The 21,424-nt window shown below is 40.1% G+C and overlaps 1 protein-coding gene across 8 annotated transcripts in view; it reads right to left on the reverse strand.

Moving 5' to 3' along the window:
• Positions 1-21,424, reverse strand: part of IFTAP (intraflagellar transport associated protein) — a 68,805-nt gene that overhangs the window by 35,496 nt on the left and 11,885 nt on the right. For 7 of the 8 annotated variants that reach the window (XR_010613587.1, XR_010613586.1, XR_010613585.1 and 4 more), the window contains exons 3-6: positions 20,976-21,128; positions 6,318-6,475; positions 4,841-4,912; positions 3,346-3,400 (exon numbers count right to left, since the gene is read on the reverse strand). Coding sequence is in view for 3 of the 8 variants with exons in the window: in XM_065683482.1 (XP_065539554.1) it covers positions 3,346-3,400; positions 4,841-4,912; positions 6,318-6,475; positions 20,976-21,081 (391 nt within the window). In the remaining 5 variants the exon portion in view is untranslated. Of the gene's footprint in view, positions 1-3,345; positions 3,401-4,840; positions 4,913-6,317; positions 6,476-20,975; positions 21,129-21,424 lie in introns of those variants that run through there. The other variant, XM_065683484.1, reaches the window with a different exon arrangement.

Here is a 21,424-nt window from a genome sequence, read left to right on the forward strand (position 1 = left end):
GAGCAATTCTTTTCTGTTCAGTCCCCTTCCCCCCACACACACAAAACAGACCCACAAGAAGTGATTACTAAATGTGTGAACACTACTCAGTTGGGGTTTTTTCCTCATTTTGTACCATTGACATTAATTACAAGTATAGGAACATAAATCTATTGACACAAATCTGATTTGAACTTTCAGGAGTGAAATTCAAAGTTTTGTTTGTATCTTTAGCTTTACTGTAGCCAAATGATGCTCAACTGGTAAAACACTGGTCTTACCACCTTCAGACACTACATTGCATGAAAATGCTGTTGATGGGGAGCTGAGGACAGAGGCAGTGATAAAGAAAAAACCTTAAAAGCTAAATGTTCTTGTCTCCTCTGATTCTCAGAGGCTGTTGGCCCCAAAGACCTACCTAGTGTGAAATCAACAAGGCAGTGTTAAATGATCGCAAAGAAAGGAGAAATAAAAAAGGGAGAGATTTACCAGTTGAAGGGGACCCTGTACTTGAAAAAAAATTCACATAACTTAACTAAATCCTCTTCCTCAACATGATTTTTCTGGATATCCCTGGCAGTGGTCAAGACCTGGTTGGACGGAGTCTTGGGTGACGTGCTTTAGTGTGTGGTGTCCCTGCCTATGGCAGGGGTCTTGGAACTAGATGATCTTTGGGTCCTTTCCAACCCTAACTATTCTATGATTCTATGATTCTCCGCAACCTCTGCAGGGTAACAGAGAACTGAAACCTTGAAAAGAAAAGTTTACAGTACATCAGCACTCCAAGTTGGATTAGGATGAAACTGATATCATATAATCGTAGACTGGTTTGTGTTGGAAGGGACCTTAGAGCTCATCTAGTTCCAACGCCCTCTCCCAGGCTTGGAGCAACCTGGTCTAGTGGAAGGTGTCCCTGCCTATGCATGAGGTTTAAGGTCCCTTCCAACCCTAACCATTCTATGATTCTGTTTTGTAACATGCTTCTCACACTGTAAACTTTGAGCCACTTACCCTTGAGTGTGAATATTGTACTAATGTACAACTGCTGACTAAGCTTACTGATCTGCCCTTTAGAGCTAAATGAAAAATTAAGATACTCAACTACTGCCAATGACAAGCAGAGATAAAAGCTTGTTGTAATTATACTAGCCAGGTAAGATATTTTTTGCTAGGTGTCCTAGCTTGTTTTCTCAATAAGAAGTATTTAATCTACCATTTGTTCTGACATACAGGTGGCAGCATTTAAAAAGGCCAACAACAGAATGGCTTTCAAATTCTGTCACACTTTGCTTCACTAATAAATTAACTGGAATTACTCAGAATTAATCCTTTACTGAAGTGGTTAGTACGGATAATTTTTTTATATTACTTTATTACTACAAACAATAGAAGCAACATCATTTTGTATTTTGATTAGCATTTTGTTGCTATGGTTTCTATGTGGTTGCCTCATCCCTAGCAGTGTTCCAGGCTAGGCTGGATGGGGCTCGGAACAACCTGGTCTAGTGGAAGGTGTCCTAGTCTAGTGGAAGGGGTTGGAACTGGATGAGATTTATGGTCCCTTCCAACCCAAACCAGTCTGGGATTCTATGATTCTCTGAAATTGCTTCTTTCTGCATTGAAGCAGTCTGTGCAGAGTTTGTGCAGGGAGTGCTGTCTCCTAGAAGAGCTGAGGAGAGCAGAGATTCAAAGCCAAATCAAATTTCACATAAAAAGCGAGTAGTTAGCACACTGATCTACAGTAGTGGTAGTATAATGTTATGTTTATTGTTTTTATAATCATCTATAAAAGCACTAACTGAAAAGTTTTCCCAGTGTGGCTTGCATAAAGTGCTATTCAGATACTACAAGCAGAGGATCATTTTTGTAATTCTCATCTTGTTCAAACACAGTCTGTTTTACTAGGAGTTTCTAAATGTGATTAACATTTACTCTTGCAGACAAAAAGTACACGGAGATGACTGAAAAGCCTAGAGAGAAACGTGGTCCAGATAGTGGTGAGCTATTACCAAGCTCAAGCAGAGCTCTTCTTTCCTCACTGCCCTGCTTGATATTTTAGCGTGGGGTTTATTTCTCATGATCCAACTTTTGGCCTGTTTTGAACTAGAGCTATCTAACTATACGTTCACGAACTAGACAGATTCAATTCTCATTTCATTACAATACAAGTGAACTGTAGGTTTATTCTTCCACTAGTAAGACCTGGGAAAATATAGATAATACCAGAAATTAAAGCATAAACACAAAACAATGTCCTACAAAGGGAAAAATCGGTACATTTGAACACAGCAGTCAAAAGAAATCTTTGTACCTGATACAGGACTCCTACCTTACTTCTTCCTTCCTGAGATACCCACGTTGGAGAAAATATTTGCTGCAAACCTGACACGCTGATTTATTATTTTCTTGTGAGTTATAGTCAAACTCCAAATATTACATCAACTAGAAGTTTAGAGGGCTTAAAAATCTCTAAGCCCTCTGACTGCACCTACAGCAAGGAAAGACTAAACAAATCTTTAATATATTAGACAGACTCATCAAATAGCAGTAACTAAGGACCAAAGTCGTGTTCTGTACCAGCTTCTTTCAGCGATCTTAAGCAAATCCCTCCATCTGTGTAACTTGGTTGCACAAACAGTAACAGCTATAGATGAGGAAAATTAATTTAATCACTAAAAGGTCATCAATGCTGATGGTAATAAAGACCACACAAGCAACTATGACAGACAAATAACTACGGACACTAGGTTTCTCTTTAGTTGTTAGAGGTGGGAGAGTTATAATTATTATAGATATACAGAACACTTGAACAGAAATCCAAATGCTCCTAACTGGAATTCTTAGAGTTCACTGTAAATTCAAAATAAGTCTCATTTATTAACCCCAGGATAGAATAATTTTAATAGGTAGAGACATTTTTATTAAATATTTCCACTTTATAGAACTCTCTTAGCACCCACAATACTTTGTGGAGAAATCTTCGTAATCAAAATAATTTCAATATAAAATAGAAGTGCAGAAAAAATGTGGAAATGATGCTAAAAATAAGTGCACCAAAACCCAAAAAAAAAAAAAAAAAAAAAAAAAACCCTGACCAAAAAAACCCAAGCAAACAAAGCCAAAAAACAACAAAAAATCCCCAGCTCTGCTCACCAGGACAAACACAGTATAATAAATATTCCTTATAATTTATTATCTCATTACCTCCTAGAGTGAGTAAATAAAGCCTTTGATTTGGAGAATTTTCTAACAATAGAACTGAGGAAGAATATCTTTTTTAGAGGAGAAAAAGTTCTTTGAAGTCCATACACTTGCATCCAAAGACAGACAATGATAGTAAATATGAAGTGAGGGGAGGGACCCTACCACTGTACGTCTCTTCATCTGTGTCAGTATCTTCCAAATATACGGCCTTGTCTACCTGTCATAAAAAAAAAAAAAAAAAAGGAAAGTAGATTAATGTATTAATTTCATAATATATGAAATGGGGTTTGGAACTAGATGATCTTAAGATCCTTTCCAACCCTAACTATTCTATGATTCTATAATCCAAAACAAAGCAAAAAAGCAGTACAGTCTGCTTCATCTTCTCCATTCTCCCCTGCATTTTTCCAAGAAAGCATATAAATTTTCTTTGAAATGTGTAGCCCAAAGGAAATAATTTTACCTGTAAAAGCAAAGAACTGCTGCTGAAATTGCTGCATATCAACTACTGCAATGGGAAAGACCCTCAAGCTGTACATCAACTTTTTCAGGAACTTTCGGGAAGATGGAGAAATAAAGTACATATGACAAGTTACTCTGCAGTTTTGCAAGCTCACTGCATATGGCACAGAGATAACACATGCTGCAGGCAAAGAAAGGCTTTTGCTACTAATGGTGAACAGAATGGAAAACAAAAAAGCTAAGAATTATTACATTTTTGATATTTCATCTGGGACATTGCACCACTGTTTTTCTCAGGCTGATTTCAGTCCCTTGAAAAAGATCTAAACTATCTAAAATGTACCACAAGACTGTATCCAGCTCTGGAGTTCCCAACACAAGAGGGACATGGAGCTGCTGGAGTGAGTACAGAGGAGGCCACTGAGATGCTGCGAGGGCTGGAGCAGCTCTGCTCTGCAGCCAGGCTGAGAGAGCTGGGCTTGTTCAGCCTGGAGAAGAGAAGGCTCCAGGGAGACCTTAGAACAGCTTCCAGTGGCTAAAGGGGCCAACAAGAAATTTGAAGAGGGGCTTTTGACAAGGGCCTGTAGGGACAGGACAAGGTGCAATGGCTTTGACTTGACAGAGAGGAGATTGAGATGAGCTCTTACGAAGTTCCACCCTGCGAGGTTGGTGAGGTGCTGGCACAGATTGCCCAGAAAAGCTGTGACTTGCTCCATCCCTGGCAGTGTTCAAGGACTGGTCTAGTGGAAGGTGTCCCTGCTCGTGGTGGGAGGGGGCTGGAACTAGATGAGCTTTAGAGTGCCTTCCAATCCAAACCAGTCCGTGATTCTGATTCCGTGTTTCTTATTTTAGGTAGCAATCTGAACTGATGTGTAAGGTGGGAGCCAAAGGCCTTTCCCTGCCTATGTGAACATGGAAGACTTACTACATGCTGTGTTTCCATAGATTAGAAATGCTCCTAGATAATTTTATGAATTGATTTGACACCATTCTCATCCACACCTACATAACCTTTACATACTCATTCACACTGGGGAGAAAAAGAAATCCTGGATGGTAATGCGCTCATTCTTCTTTCCCACCTGTGGAAAAAAACCCATCAAAGAATTGCAAGTACTTTGTAAATGAATACAGCAAAAATCAGGCATGTTCTGCTCATCTTCTCCACTCTGAAGAAAAACAAAGAAAACCTAACCTTCACTCTTTCAGACAATTTGAGATTGGTTCCATCAGGGCTACCAGCTTTCCAGCTCTTGTTCATCACTGGCTGTAGATAGACAGGTGGAAATACTTACATTCATGAAACAAAACCATACCACAGTCAAAGATCCTGGCTTAGTATATACAGATCTTCTACAGTGTACTTTTTTTTTTTTTTTTTTAATTGAATGCAATGTTCCTGAAAATAGAACAGATGCAGGTAACCCTCTGAAGTCATACACAGGATTAGACTGAATCAATTGGAACAACAGTGCGAGAAATCATAATACACCTAAAAAGCAGCATTTAGAACAGAATCATTGTTTTCAATAGCAGGTTTTTTTCCTCTTTCCTCAGGGCAGGCTTAAAGGTTCCACTGGCCAACTTACTGTGTTACAACCTCCTCCTGCTAGCAATTTTTCTAATGTATTCTACTATAACTGTATTTGTTTCTTAAAGCTGCTAATGTGACAAAAATGTGCAGCCATGCCTGAAACTTTTTTGTTCTATAGCAACAAAGTATTAAGATGTTCCATTATATGAAGAATAAGGGAAGTTACCCACTGCTTTATGGGGTAGAAAGACAATTCAAAGGGGCCAAAGTACAAGACAATAAGGCAGTCTATCCCAATTAGGTAACCATATTCTTCATGAGAAGAATGGCAAAAAGATTCTTATTTATTATACAATCAATTGGCAGAATGTGATTGTTTTAAAAGCCTTACTTGACTCCATCTCAAACACACATGCTAGTAGTGAGGAAAATGAGGCCTGTCAGGCCCATCACTTGAAGGCACTTAAGTATATCACTCTGCGTATTGCACAAAATCAGCTACTACTTCTTTTTTAATAAAAAGTTTAATGAAGGGAATAGTACAGGCTGGATCACAGCTTAGCTATTTGTCATTCAGGTAGGACATCAGAAGTCCTTAACAAGTGGACGAAGATTTCCACCTTGCTCTCTCCAGATGATGTCTGTTTTTTTCCTGAACCTACACAGTAAAATCCCTAATCTCATATGTTTCAGAAGATTAAAAATGCTGCTGGCCTGCCTACTCTTTACCTTAGGTAGCTGAAGCAATCCAGCTTCAGTAACACAGAACTCAGGACCTGCTAAAATCCCCCAAAATCAAAATAAATCTGTGCATGCTGGCATTCATACACTCAAGTTCTTTTCCTTTTTGCCAACCCTACAACTAACTGTAGTCTTCAGTGAAAGCATAGCAAAGGTCCTTGCAGGATGCCTTATTTTTTAGTCAGATTATGGCAGCTCTTCAGTAGAGCAAATGCCACAGGCAAATGTGATCCCTGCAGGTGTCTCTGTAAGCATTACACATCAAGGTAGCATTTTAAATATTTGCATCAGATGGGATAAATACCACTAGCCTTTAATATTTGGACAGTGTATCTCCACATATTTCCATCTGTTTGAATATGGTGCTTGTTCACATGGATAAATGTTAACTCATTACCTTATTTTCATTTGGCAGCTGTGTTAGAAGAGACACCCCAACTTTCTTGCTTCTTCCACATGAGCCATCCCGTTTATTTCTGTTTGGTAATTCAGAAGTATAAAATATTTTCCTTAATGAGTCAACTTTACTTCCATGAATTGTCTTCCTCTCTTCCTCTGCAAGGAGAACCATACCAGATCAGATAATATAATGCACTATCCAAGAAAAAGAAAAATGTGAATTTCATTAAATCTAATATTAACTTATTTCACACACTTTTCCTCTCATGCTCAGAGCTTCTGTGTGTGTTGTATACATGCATTTTGCAATCTTTATCACAAAACCGAATACGCAGTTTGAACTTCAAGTGCAGAGTATCACCTATTCCTCAATATTTAACAATTCATTGCCTCAAAAGCTTATGAAATATATAGAAAACTTGACAAAACAACATGAAAGCTGAAAACTAAAAAAAAATCAAGACAATGAGGAAAGTTACACATCAGGTTTTATTTTAAAACTTTGTTTAATCACTTTCTGAAATCTGCACAAAATGGCACATAACATTTCTGCCCATGCCTTCATCTGGAACTTGCAAACACCAGACATGTGAAAAGTATCTTCTTTGCAACACCACTACAAACCCCCTAGCACCTGCACATGCTCAGCACAGCTATTTCAGTTACACATTTTTAGAATTAAAGCCAAAACTCCCCCTCATTCCCCAAAACCAACACACACATTCAACACTCTGTGTCTACTTTTAAAAGTCCAACAATTGTGCTTATGTGGAATCTCTCCTCATAAAATCACTTGATATCTTCAGAAGTTCAGGTGCACATATTCATAGAATCATAGAACCACAGACTGGTTTGGGTTAGAAGGCACCTTAAAGTTCATCCAGTTCCAAACCCCCGCCATGGGCAGGGACACCTTCCACTAGACCAGGCTGCTCCAAGCCCCATCCAGCCTGTCCTTGAACGCTGCCAGGCATGGGGCAGCCACAGCTTCCATGGGCACACAACCTCTCTGGACCTTCCTTTTCTTCACATTACCAAACCAGTGGTGTACTTTCTTACCAAGCACAAGACAGGACTATGATTTTGATCACAGTACAGCAATGACCTGGTCCAAAATTGGAGTAGTTCTTGTATCTTCTATCTCAACATCTTGGTTGTCACCCTGTTTAGACCATCAGGAAACCTCAAAACCATTAGAGCAAATGTCCATGTTGCCTAGGATAGAAGTGAACCTTGGCAGCTCTTGTCAGAGATTTCCAAACCTATGCTGAATGTTATTAGGGTTTTATTTTCCCACAACAGGCCAAAAAGTATGTCAATTATGACCAAAATAAATCACAGCATCACATAATCACACAATCATAAAATCCCAGACTGGTTTGGGTTGGAAGGGACCTTAAAGCTCATTCAGTTCCAACCCCTGCCACGAGCAGGGACACCTTCCACTAGACCAGGTTGCTCCAAGCCCCATCCAACCTGGCCTTGAGCACAGCCTGAGATGGAGCAGTCACAGCTTCTCTGGGCAACCTGTGCCAGTGTCTCACCACCCTCACAGGGAAGAACTTTTGCCTAAGAGCTCATCTCAATCTCCCCTCTGTCAGTTTAAAGCCATTGCCCCTTGTCCTGTTCCTAAATGCCCTTGTCCAAAGCCCCTCTCCAGCTTTCTTGTTGACCCCTTTAGGCACTGGAAGCTGCTTCTCCAGGCTGAACAAAAGAATACTCCAGGGAGACCTTATAGCAGACTTTCCAGTACCCAAAGGAGACCTACAAGAATTATGCAAAATAATTATGAAAAATAAAAGTGCAGGACTTTTTATTTCAAAAAATCCCATTATCAAATATGAAGCAGCTATAGGACAAATCATTCAAATGAACTTCACACCACATGTTCTTAATGAAAAATAAATACTCATTTAACAGAGTTTCTTTGGCTTAGTTTCAAAAATCTACTTTGTAGCAGTAAGAAACACTGCAGTGCGTTTCTAAAGCGTAACTATATGTAACAGGCATTGAAGTGATTGATGTGGAAAGTTTCAATGATGTTCTTGGGATTACTACATTGAGCTATCTACTAAAGAATTATTAATCCCCAGGGACTGCTCTGTGCTGCAGTCACTTTGACACCCAGAAAGGCTCGCAGTCTGGGTGTAATGTCAAGTCCTCACTCAAAAGAGTCGAGATTCATAGAAAGTAAATTGCACCAGAATAGAGCAAACAGATTTTAACGCTCAGACCACAGATGGATCCTCTGAATAATCCCTAAATTACAGGTCTCTTGCTACAACTTCTGGGTTCTACCTCCCTTTTCAGTACGTCCTTTCTTATAACAGCATTTGGAAGCATCAGTACATATGGGCAAGCTGCTCCTCCTCCTACACACTCTTTGTCAAGCCACAGAAATGAAGCAGTATTACACAAGAAACCCTCTTTTAAATTCTTGACAGGTAACATGGTCACCTACTATTTGACGATATTTTTACAGACAGCCTTCTCTATAGGAAAACTGGATTACTAACCAAAAAAGCTTCAATCTTTTGTTATTTAGTGTTAGTAGGACAGGATGGGCTTCCTGTTTTATACAAAGAAGTTACAAGTGTTTTATATTTAGGAATGACAAGACACAAAAGGATATTTACTGTATTTTAAGGTATGTATTAGCAAATTATGCAGACAAACATGTGCAGACTTACAGAGTAAAAACAGGGACTGAGGACCCCCCAACCTTCCTGTGCACATCTGTAGCCTTTGTGCATGAGAAGTGAGGAAAGGTTTCTGGAAGCCATACACTTTCCTCAGTCAGGTCAACAAAGAGACAAAAGGCATCATCAACTGGCATAATCAGCAACATAATTCATACGGCCAAAAATTCTGAATAAACATGATACTTTCGCACAAGGCCATGCCTATCTTGGATACCACTGTTTTCATTCTTCTGGGATATAAATCATGTCATCCTTCTCCAAAATACAGGTTCTGAATTCTCCAAATAAAATATCACTTTTAGCATCAAAAGACCTGTGACACATAGTTGGGCAGTAATAATTAGATAGCACACAGGAGCTGGCAAACTTATTTTCTGAGGTTATGTATTTTCTGGACAGCTGAGCTATTGTCATAGATAAAACCCTGGATAGATTAAAGGAGCTAATAAGAAATCATAGAATCATAGAATAGTTAGGGTTTGGAAAGGACCCTAACACCATCTAGTTCCAACCCCCTGCTGTGGTGAGAGACACCTCACCCTAGACCATGTCACCCAAGACTTGATCCAACCTGGCCTTGAACACTGCCAGGGATGGAGCATTTATCACTTCTGTGGACAACCCATTCCAGTGCCTCACCACCCTTACAGTAAAGAACTTCCTCCTTATATCTAACCTAAACTTCCCCTGTTTAAGTTTGAACCTGTTACCCCTTGTTCTATCACTACAGTCCCTGATGAAGAGTCCTTCTCAGGCATCCTTCTAGGCCCCATTTAGATACTGGAAGGCTGCTATGATGTCTCTATGCAGCCTTCTCTTCTCCAGGCTGAACAACCCGAATTTTCTCTGCCTGTCTTCATATGGGAGGTGCTCCATCCCCCCTTCTCATCCTCATGGCCCTCCTCTGCACTTGTTCCAAGAGCTCTATGCCTTTTTTATGTTGAGGACACCAGAACTGTACACAATACTCCAAGTGGGGTCTCATGAGAGCAGAGTAGAGGGGCAGGATCGCTGCCTTCTATCTGCTGGTCACACTTCTTTTGATGCAGCCCAGGATACGGTTGGCTTTCTGGGGTGCAAGTGTACACTGCTGGCTCATGTTCAGTTTCTCAACAACCAACACCCACAAGTCCTTCTCCGCAGGCCTGCTCTGAATCTCTTCTCTTCCCAGCCTGTAGCTGTGCCTGGGATTGCCCTGACCCTGGTGTAGGACCCTGCACTTTGCATTGTTGAACTTCATGAGGTTGGCATTGGCCCACCTTTCAAGTGTGCCAAGGTCCCTCTGGATGGCATCCCTTCCATCCAGCATATCAATCAAAATACACAGCTTAGTGTCATTGGCAAACTTGCTGAGGGCACCTCAATCCCACTGTCCATGTTGCCGACAAAGAAGTTGAACAAGATTGGTCCCAACACTAACTCCTGAGGGACACCACTTGTCACCCAACTCTAGTTGAACACTGGAGTAGACCACAGCTCTCTGCATCCAGATATCCAGCCAATCCTTTATCCACCAATTAGTCCATCCATCAAATTTATGTCTCTCCAGTTTAGAGACAAGGATGTCATGCAGGACAGTGCTGAGCACTTTGCACAAGCCCAGGTAGATGATGTCAACTGCTGTGACCCTGTCCATCATTTCTATAGCCCCATCATAGAAGGCCACCAAAGTGGTCAGACAGGATTTCCCCTTAGTGAAGCCATGCTGGCTGTCACTAACCGCCTTGTTGTTTTTCATGTGCCTTAGCATGCTTTGCAGGAGAATCTCCTCCATGATTCTGCCAGGTACAGAGGTGAGACTGACTGGTCTGTAGTTCCCTGGGTCTTCTATTGTTCCCTTGTTGAAAATGGGGGTTATATCTCCCTTTTTCCAGTTGCTGAGAACTTCACCTCACTGCTGTGATTTTTCAAATATGACAGTGGCTTAGCATGTTGATCCACCACTTCCTTCACTTGCTGGTGAAGACTGAGGCAAAGAAATCATTGAGAAACTCAGCCTTCCCCAAAGACAGGGTAGCTAGTTCTCCCATTTTCTTCTGGAGAGGGCCTACATTATCCCTAGTCTGTCTTTTGCTTGCGACACACATATACAAGCCCTTCCTGTTACCCCTGACATGCCTGGCCAGACTCTGGGCCTATCTGGGCCTTAACTTTCCTGACCTGGTTCCTAGCTTTCCTGACCCGGTCCCTAGCTTCCCAGACAACATCCCTGTATTCTTCCCAGGCTACCTGCCCCTGTTTCCACCTTTTATAAGCTTCTTTTTTCCCTCTTAAATATATGAATGCCCTTGCTGAGAAAGTTTATGTGTCATTTAACAATCTCAGACTATAGCTAGAAGCACTATCCCTTTTCCTAAGAGATCAGTCATAAACTGCTGTCAGAAACTTGTCTCTGCTTAAGACCATTGCAGAGTCATTGTGTTATAGAATAATAAACATTGTATTTGATGATGAAACATTCACAATTGAAATGTAATACTAGATTCATGACTGCAAGTGAAGAAAAATTAAGGAAAAAAGTCTAAACCCAAAGCAGTTTTGAAATTGATTCTGTGGACAGAGTATCAATTATGCGATCATGTGCATAATGAGGCTACACCACATAAAATGGAGGCAAAAGGAGAATCAAACATTACGTCCCTTAGGGCCAGTAAGATCCACCTTCAGATGTCCAAAGTAACTACTGATACCTGTAGTTTCTCAATCCACATGCCACATAACTGGCTTTTTTGAAGTAGTAACAGTCGTGATCTTAAAAAATACTATCAAAACTAACACACATAAATTGTTCTAAATCTAAAGAAACTACAATGTGCAGAGAAATATAACAGTTGTATTCCTTTGACAGAGTTCTGAAGTTCAATCATTTCTGTCCTTACTTTTAAAAGGAGGGAGGGTCACATTCAAGCCAGAAAGAGGATCATTGCCTTCCCCCTGCCTAACTGCTAACTGATTTACTAGTCACAGTTCTCAACCCACCAGGACCCAGATGTACAACACTGGTCTTTACAATATGTGACAAATGTCCAAAATAAGGTATGCAAACACAGCAAAAAGTAGCAGAAGAAGGAGGTTGAAATGATGGACGGAAAGATTCACATATTCAGGCTGCACAGAGTTTTTCAATCTTACTTTTTAAAAATTCCACTGTCAGTACCTTTACAATGAAATAATCTAGTTTAGGTCTCTAGAAAAGTATACCTGAGCTCCTCAACACTAGTTATCTATCATAAGTGTGTGTCACTGAAAAGTATGTTGCAAACTTCAGAAACATATTGATACAGGGTTAACAAATGTACAAGGGGAATAATACAGGGAAATCTGACTAATATACAGGGGAGTGTATAAAGGGGTTAGAAGAATTCACTTGCTTAAACAAAAGTATTGTCTGTTGTAAACACCTATGACGCTTACTAAGCAGAATAAGGCACAAACTACTGATAAGGGGGGAAGCAGAGGCCTGGTTCTACTGATAAGCAACTACTGACAAGGAAAAGGGGATGCCTGAGTCTATTGATAAGGGGGAGAAGCAGATGGTTTAGGGCTGGGATACCGACCAAACCCTGAGGCCATGCGTAAAGATTAAAAGGCGAAAAGTTTAAGAGGAAGACTCGTTTACTTCATCTTGAGATCCCTGCCCATGACCAGAAGGGGGCACTGCGCAGGCGCAAAGGACCTTCTAGCTCATTATAATATGAAGCGGGGATAGATACTAAATATGTATAAGCGTATCAGTAATCCAATGCATATGTATACCTTAAGAGAATAAATGTAAAGGGAAAAACTACCCTGGCTGTGCATACTTTGGAGGAGCTATCCCCATGCACCTCAGCGCTGAATAAAAAGCATACCTAGTTTACAACTTTAACGAGTTGTGGAGTCAACCCACGTATTAATATTTCTCTCAGAAAGTATATCCAGCTGGATAAATCTTTTTTCTCTCCTGCTATGTATCCTGTATATTGATTAAAATTCCCTTTGTCTTCCATTTTGGAAGGGAATCTTTTGAAAATGTCCACTGATCACCCACATATTTCAAAGAATAATGAACTCACTTATTACAAAGCCAGAGAAAACTGCTACCAGGATTAGCAGAAAAAAAAATCCCATCAGTGAAATCTGTTAGATGAAATAGTAGCCCCAGAGGAATGATAAAAGTCTCATGGTCTGAAACATTTCAAAGCCAGACCACACACAACAATAACAAAAGCCTGCTGAGGGCTCTTTAACAAACAATGGGCATGTGAGCATCCAGGACTCTTGCCATCAGTTAGAGTTTGTAGTAAGGATTAACGGCCTAGTTCAGGTTACTTCAGGGAAAAGTTGTGGCCACTTATGCGGAAGTTCTGCAGGAGGGCAACACCTCCCGGATGCTGAAGAAGGGACCAATCAGCTGTCTTTGCATTATGTGTAGAAACCAATCATTGTAAATCTTAAGCGCGTGACCAAGCTTGGAAACTATAAAAGGCAGTGCTCTGAAGTGAATAAAGGTCAGTTTCTGATCACATTAATCAGCATGCTGTCCGTTGATCTTCCGCAAAAGCCTACAGAAAACACTGGGCAAAACAATAGAAATTACCACGTATTTCCTGTCTTTTTAAATTGAATGAATTCATTCCCCACCAAAAACAAATCATGTGAGAATAAAAAATAGGCCCCTTTAACTACGTACTGAAAAAATAATACAGCAAAGCTGCTATTTTAAGTTCCAATTTACTCCTTTGTCCTCAAAATGCTGGACTAGGGAAGGGCTAGCAGAAGGCCTGTGAACCTCTTAAATCTCTTCCAAATTATGCTTTGATGGAAAACCTGGGATTCAAATAATCACAGAACCATAGACTGGTTTAGGCTGGAAGGGACCTTAAGGTCATCCAGTTCAAACCCCCTGCCATTGACAAGGACATCTTTCACTAGACCAAGTTGCTACAAGCCCCATCCAACCTGGCCTTGAACACTGCCAGGGAGGGGGCAAATAAAGCTTCTCTGGGAAACCTGTGCCAGCGCCTCACCACCCTCACAGGGAAGAACTTCTGCCTAAGAACTCATCTCAATCTCCCCTCTGTCAGGTTAAAGCCATTCCCCCTTGTCCTGTTCCTACAGGCCCTTGTCAAAAGCCCCTCTCCTGGTTTCTTGTGGTCCCTTTAGGCACTGGAAGCTGCTGTAAGGTCTCCCTGCTTAAGGAACCTTCTCTTCTCCAGGCTGAACCAGCCCAGCTCTCTCAGCCTGGCTCCAGAGCAGAGCTGCTCCAGCCCTTGCAGCATCTCAGTGGCCTCCTCTGGACTCACTCCAAAGGCCCCACATCCCTCTTGCATTGCTGTCCCCAGAGCTGGAAGCAGGATTTGCAGCAGGTGTTTCACTAGAGCAGTGTAGTGGGGAAGAATAATACAGTGACTTAGAGCAGGACTCCCAAACAAAAAATTATTCTACTCATAGTAGCATGGTAACTGTGTTGCACAAAGATCATGAGTACAAATCTCCTGTTCGTTCACCATCTCCATTCTTCAAGCAAATCATCAGCAGACACCTTTTAAAACCAGATGAAACCCTATCACTGACATATTTCCATAAAATATCACTGTGCCATATTCACAAGATGAAAACATACCTATATTACAACATATTTACAACTATGTACACTGTTGTATGCTGAGTTCATGTACCATAAATGACAAGCTGTAAGCGTAAAAAACAGATTTAAAGGCTGAAAATACAATTTGTTTGGGAAGATAATTTTTAAAGCCTTCTTTTTCATAATTGAATCAAACCAACTCCCAGATGCAGTAACCCAATCAAAACTTACAGCCTCCTTCTGCTTGTGTATTGCTCAGCTGATAATAGTAGGTAGTGTTTTCAAGTTACTTAGTCCAGAAAACCTACTCTGATTTAAATTCTCAAGCTATCTTCCTTTTTCCATGTATTAAAAAGCCATGAATCTCTGTAAATGAATGCCATTTGACGAGTTTTCATGACAAAAAGTCCAAGTATCCCCAATAGTAAGTATCTGAAGGATTTCAGTATTAGACTCCTACATGCCAGTACATAAGAGCAATCCAGATGCACCTGAACTTCGTTATATAAGTCCTCCTTTAAGAGTCTTAGGGCATACTACATGGCCTCTTGTTGCCACCCACAAAGACAGTGTATGTTCCATAGATACCATACCCTATCTGCCAACCTTAAGCACCTCAATTGTCTAACCCCTAGTTATCTGAATTCCTGAAGTCCTTTGTGCAATCTTACTCAATCAAAACCCTCACTACTTCCGATGACAGTAATCTTGCAATAGCATTGAACAAGCAGAACTCTTCTGCCAACATACCTTGATCTATACAGCAAAGAACTTACTTGCGTAAGTGTGCAAATTAGTCTTTGTAACACATCTTGAAAGTCCAGTATGTCAAACATTGTGGCCTTCCCTTTCTACACTTCACCTCCACTTAAGAGGATTTTTGCTGTAGTGTTTCCTTCACTGCAGTGTTTCCTTCACTATAGTGTTTCCTCATTGTAACTCACTCCTGCCTCAGGAATTCTTTGCTCTTCAAACCAGAACAGAGATTCTGCTGGAGCAACTCTGCTCTGGAGCCATGCTGAGAGAGCTGGGCTTGTTCAGCCTGGAGAGGAGAAGTCTCTGGGGAGACCTTAGAACAGCTTCCAATGCCTAAAGAGACATACAAGAAACCTGGAGAGAGTCTTTGGACAAGGGCCTGTAGGGACAGGACAAGGGGGAATGGCTTTAACCTGACAGAGGTTAAGATCTTAAGAAGAAGCTCTTCTCGGTGAAAGTGGTGAGACACTGGCACAGATTGCTCAGAAAAGACACAGCTTACGTCTTTGACATTATGTCTAATTTAAATCTATCCTCTTTCAGCTTAAAAGCCATTCCTCCTTATACTGCTTTGTGTCATTTCCATCACTGGAAAATAGGACTTCCTCATCTCAGTGCAATGACACGAAATGTAGCCAACAGCTGCATTTAGTACCCTTGGATGTTTTCAAGGCAAAGTGACAAGCTGGAGCAAGAGTTCATTCTGTGTTACTGCTTTGTGTAGTACTACAGAATTCAGCCATAGCCAGTATGTGGCTAGGGCCACTTCATCCAATAGGATGAAATCTGTACCAAAGCATGAGGAGCAAAATTAGTAAATATTTCCCTTTTTCTACATTCTAGAAAATCTTACATTATGCAACAGAATGAAAATATGTTTTTTTCCACCGGAAACAATCTTTAGAAATGGTTTTGTAATAAAGGCATCACAGAAAAGAATGTCTCAGGGCAGCACTGGTGTTCAAGGGCTGTCAGCATTTCCAGGAGTCCAAGTGACTATCCTTATCTGCTGCTGCCAGTGAGCTGCTGTGCACACAAACACAAATTATTTCCCTTCTTTACACCTCATTTTTTTTTCTGTCTATACAATGGAGATGAAGGACTTTGCATGGCAAATACTGTTGAGATCTAAGGACAACAAATATCCATAAAGCAGATCAGCTCTTATTATTTAAAAATAATCTATTATGTTTGCATTCCTATGTCTGTTCGGTTTTCTACATTTAGGGGCTCTGTACAATATTTGATTTCATACTACATTAAGTGAATGTTACATACAAATAACTATCAAATTTATGATCAATAGAAAAAAATGCCAATATTTTCCCCCAAACAATTATTTCCAGTGATCTAGCACTACACAGTAATAAAAAGCTCTGAATTGATGCTGTTTCCCTATTTCATGCCCTGTTCAAATTCCCAGGGGATCATATAACCATAGAATAATTAGGGTTGGAAAGGACCTTAATATTACCTAGTTTCAACCACCCTGCCATGGGCAGGAACGCCTCACACTAGACCATGTCACCCAAGGCTCTGTCTAACCCAGCCTTGAACACTGCCAGGGACAGAGCAATTACCACTTCTGTGGGCAACCTGTTCCAGTGCCTCACCACCCTTACAGTAAAGAACTTCCCCCTTATATCTAACCTAAACTTCCCCTGTTTAAGTTCAAACCTGTTACCTTTTGTCCTATCACTACAGTTCCTGATGAAGAGTCCCTCTCTGGCAGTTCATTAATTATATTGAATTATATAGTTGCTTTTATTGACAAATCCATTCATAGGAAAAAGGCTGCAAATTCCTCTTCAGGTAGCATTGTCCTACCGGTCCATTTTTAAAATAAAAGCAAATTTACTGTCATTTCTTATATAGTTTTCTGCAATGCTTTTGCTGTTAAGACTCACATTTGTAAAGTGAAAGTGCCCCCACTGACACGTATATAGGAAGTTGAAAGTTGTTGTTTTTCCTAAATGTGGTTAATGAAAAAAAAAAAGGAGATAAGTACTGTCAAACAGACTGTGAACTAAACATGTTGCTCAGCCTTCACTGGGGAATTCACTTAGTCTAATAACAACCCAGAATACAGATTTTGCATGCCACCTGGAAGCAGAGACATGGTCGGCCACTTTCCAACTTCCTCTGCTTGACAGCTTGCTTGGCACAGGGGCATCAAAACAACTGCACTGAGGCTATGAAGTATATATCCAAGGTTCAGTTTGCTTAGAGATGGGGCTGATCACCATCCTCAGGCTTTAAGGCATTGCCATGTAGTATGAGGTATATGAGATCAAACACAGCTAACAGCAGGAATGGACTGAATTTAATCCCAGTGGTCAAATGTCCCAGACCATGGAAAAAAATATGTATCTAAACTTGGGTTTGGGTAAGAATTTTACTCATGGAAGCATTTTTCTATGCAGCTGATTGATCCAGGATCCTGCATGTTTAGAAGTGGGAGAGGACTAATCAAAAATCTAGATGAAAAATTTGAAGCTTGGACAATTCTTTTTTCCTTTTTGGTAAAAGGTCAAATAAGATGTTTTATGCTCCAGGGAATTTCCCAATGTTCCTCTGAGTTTAGAAAAACAAGCAGATGCTGCTTTCTAATTCTGGATATTGTAGTTCTCTCCACCAGATTTTGAACACTCTTCCTAAGATTTAAAAGAGTCTCTTGCCCTGTATGGCAAGTGGGGATTCGATTTATTTCCATGAGATTTTCATCCAGAGTTGTTCTAGAAAGTGTTTAGTTCTGAAGAGACCACACATTGGACACATCTATATAAGTCTGTGTCATAGATTCCTTGGTAAATCAAACTATTCTAAGGCTTCTTCCCTGTGAGGGTGAGGTACCAGCACAAGTTGCACAGAGATGTGGCTGCCCCATCCCTGGCAGTGTTCAAGACCAGGTTGGACGGGGCTTGGAGCAACCTGCTCTAGTGGAAGGTGTCCTTGCCTGTGGCAGGGCACTGGAACTGGATGAGCTTTTAAGGTCCCTTCCAACCCAAACCAGACTGGGATTATATGATTCTATGATTCTTCAACTGCACAGTCAAGAAATCTTTGACTCTTAAGATTTTTTTCTGGACTTAATAAAACACAGCAAATACCTCAAAGCAAGCACTGGTTACCTGTTCTATTATCTTCTTGGTTTTATACTCAAATGTAAAAGAACAAGCTAAAAAAACTAAATATTAACTGGGCATATGCATAAGGGGGTTCAGTGATTCTAAATGCAGCATATATGAATGTATTAAAATAAATGACTAATGAAATGATTCCTCTAACCAACACGTTTGGTTTGGATTTGCACAAGAGGTGGTTTTGGGTTTGTTTTTTCACAAATGCTGAAAACTTCTGCAAAACTTTACAGTGAGCATGAAAGTTTCATTTCTGGACCGGGGCTCTAATCACTAAATTACATTCCAGTGGGTTCACCAAGCCCTTCATCTATCTATTAGTTTTGTTAATATTACTCTTTTGGCAAAAAAAAAAAAAAACCAAACAAAAACAAACCAAAAATACAAACACAAAAACCAAACCTACTTTGGATGCTCTAAGTAGGAAAACTAAGAGACTTACAGAATCTTAAACTAGCCCCAAGTATCCATCCATTACAGAATCAATACAAATGGTTTAAAAATTTCCAGTTATGGAATAAGTGCTTAGATACTTTTTAAATATTATACATTTAAGATATATAGGCCCTGTTTGTTAGAGTATATATAGGTTTTAAAAGCTGAGCTCAGAGTTTTAAAATTACACAGAAGTATGTTTATCTAGGTCCCATCAGATATCACAGAAGTGAAGTAAAAGCCTTACTCTAGGATTTACTTGTCAATTAGCCTATGAATTCTCATTCTGTCACAGCATCAAGCACAGTTTTAAAAAGAGAATCATTAGGGGGTTTCAGGAATACTACAATTAGGAAGATCAAATTCCTATATCAAAGATAAAATTTTATGATTCAACTAATTTATAAGGTATCTGTGTGCTATTTAAGTTATACACATATCACTAAATCAACTACAAAGAATTTAGAAAGACCTTATTTTGACTGCAAATCTTGTTCTACTTGAGCTAAGACAGCATCTTTTCAAATAGCACAAGGAAGAATAGGAGTTAGCCAAAGATAATATCACACATTCAGACATAAAAAGACAACATTCTAAAAATGCAATTTTATTGATTAGTATATTAGAAATCCTTAAAAAGTCAATGGAAGTCAGGAATGCAAAAATTCAGTAATACTGTTTCCCTTATTTACAACAACGGAACTCTTTCATCAGCAGAAGACCCTAAGGTCTAATAAACTGAGAATGTGATATTCTATAAACTATTTTGCACTGTTCTGATGCTAAAATGCCTCATGCTTTAAGTGGAATTGCACGGGTCATTAGTTCATAACGCAAACCGGCACCTTGTGGTATTTTTTAAGGAAAATGAAGGCGGGAGGAAAACAAGCTGAGCTGCTTTGTTTATACCAGCATAGGCAACTGCATTTCTAAGTATTTGATTCAGCTGAAGCTCTAGCTTTTATGCAGTTTTAGTGGCAGACACTATAGTGACAATGAAAGTGACTGAAATACATGCTGAGGCTTTTTGCAAGTAGCATCATGATATGCAGCATGCGTCTAAGATAGGAGCTATCATCTCCAGTATATCCATCACACATAAAGAAGACCAGAACCTGATTTTCAGTCCTCCTGTCTCATCCCCCAGTGTCTCTTTTCTCTTCTATTTTTTACTGGGAGGAGAGACAAAAGGTTGCCACAAGATTATTTCAATGGCAGCTTCAACTCCCCCAATCAGTTTTCTCCTCAACACCTGTAACTTGGTTCTGCCTGAAGGACACAACAGATTTCTGAGTGCCAATCACTGGAGCATGCCACATGCTGTAAATGAAAAATACAGTGCTACTGCAGTAGCATAAGGACATCATTTTTAATGCAAAGCTGTGGTAAAGAGAATTGTAAGTGAGTTGTATGTAGCTAGCATTTATTTTTATGGCACCTGACTTAACATGAACAAAAGAAATGAACCTTAGCTACAGATTTTGGCCCCAGCTCTAAACTGCCTGCAATTCAGCAATGCTCAGATCAGTGTTAAGCCCCACCTTTAATTTCATCTGCAGAGTATGAAACCTTTTCAGACTGATCATCCTAATCTGATGTCCTGATGTGCCTTCATCCAAGTTATCTGCTAGTTTGGCACACACAACAGCACAGCACAGCAAGCTAGTCTTAGTAAACCTGTGAAAGTATCCAAATTGCATAGCCCTTATCTTAGGCCATCTGATACTATTAAGGACTTCCCTTAGACTCTTCTTTGTTTATGGAAACTTCTCCATCAAAACAATGCAGAACATACTTAGGAAAAGCCTATGCGTCCAAATAGCACAAGAAAACCATGGTTCACCACCCACAGAGACCTAACTTAGCAGTCTGTGAACCAAGCTAAGGAAAGTTATCCTTAGGGATTCCACTGATAGGAGAAACAAAAGTATCACAAGAATTTGCCTAAGGTCACAAAACAAGTGGGTAGCAGAATGACACTAAATACTACTGCTTCTCTTCTTGCCTTCATTTCTGGCTGTGATTTCTAATGGGAGCTTTGGAAAGTTACATACCTTCCAAAAGGTAAGTAAATGTGCTTAGAAACTCTTCATATGACTGCTCATGGCTATTAATGAATTGATCAAGGATGCTGCTGTTCAACAGTTGTCCTCCCATCATCCACACCTTGACAGTCGAACAGGTATATGTGCTTTAGTAGGCTGTTTCTGCAAAAGAAAGAAAAGCCGCATGAATCTGCAGGCAGAAAACAAGAGTACCTAACTCAAATAGATGAGCACCAGGATGTCCACGTTTTATCCTCTCCTTTGAAGTTCTGATCTTGCTAACATTTCCCCCAAAATTCAAGTGAACATAGTACTTTTAAACACAAAGGGAGAAACTGATGCCTGAAATTTCTGTCCTTGGGAAGTATGAGCCACAGAAGTGAAAAACTCTCTTGATGGTGCTCACTCCTTCTCATTTTCACAGAGTCACAGAATCACACAATAGTTTGGGTTGGAAG

Source organism: Lathamus discolor, chromosome 6, assembly GCF_037157495.1.
Source record: "Lathamus discolor isolate bLatDis1 chromosome 6, bLatDis1.hap1, whole genome shotgun sequence".
NCBI classification, from domain to species: domain Eukaryota; kingdom Metazoa; phylum Chordata; class Aves; order Psittaciformes; family Psittacidae; genus Lathamus; species Lathamus discolor.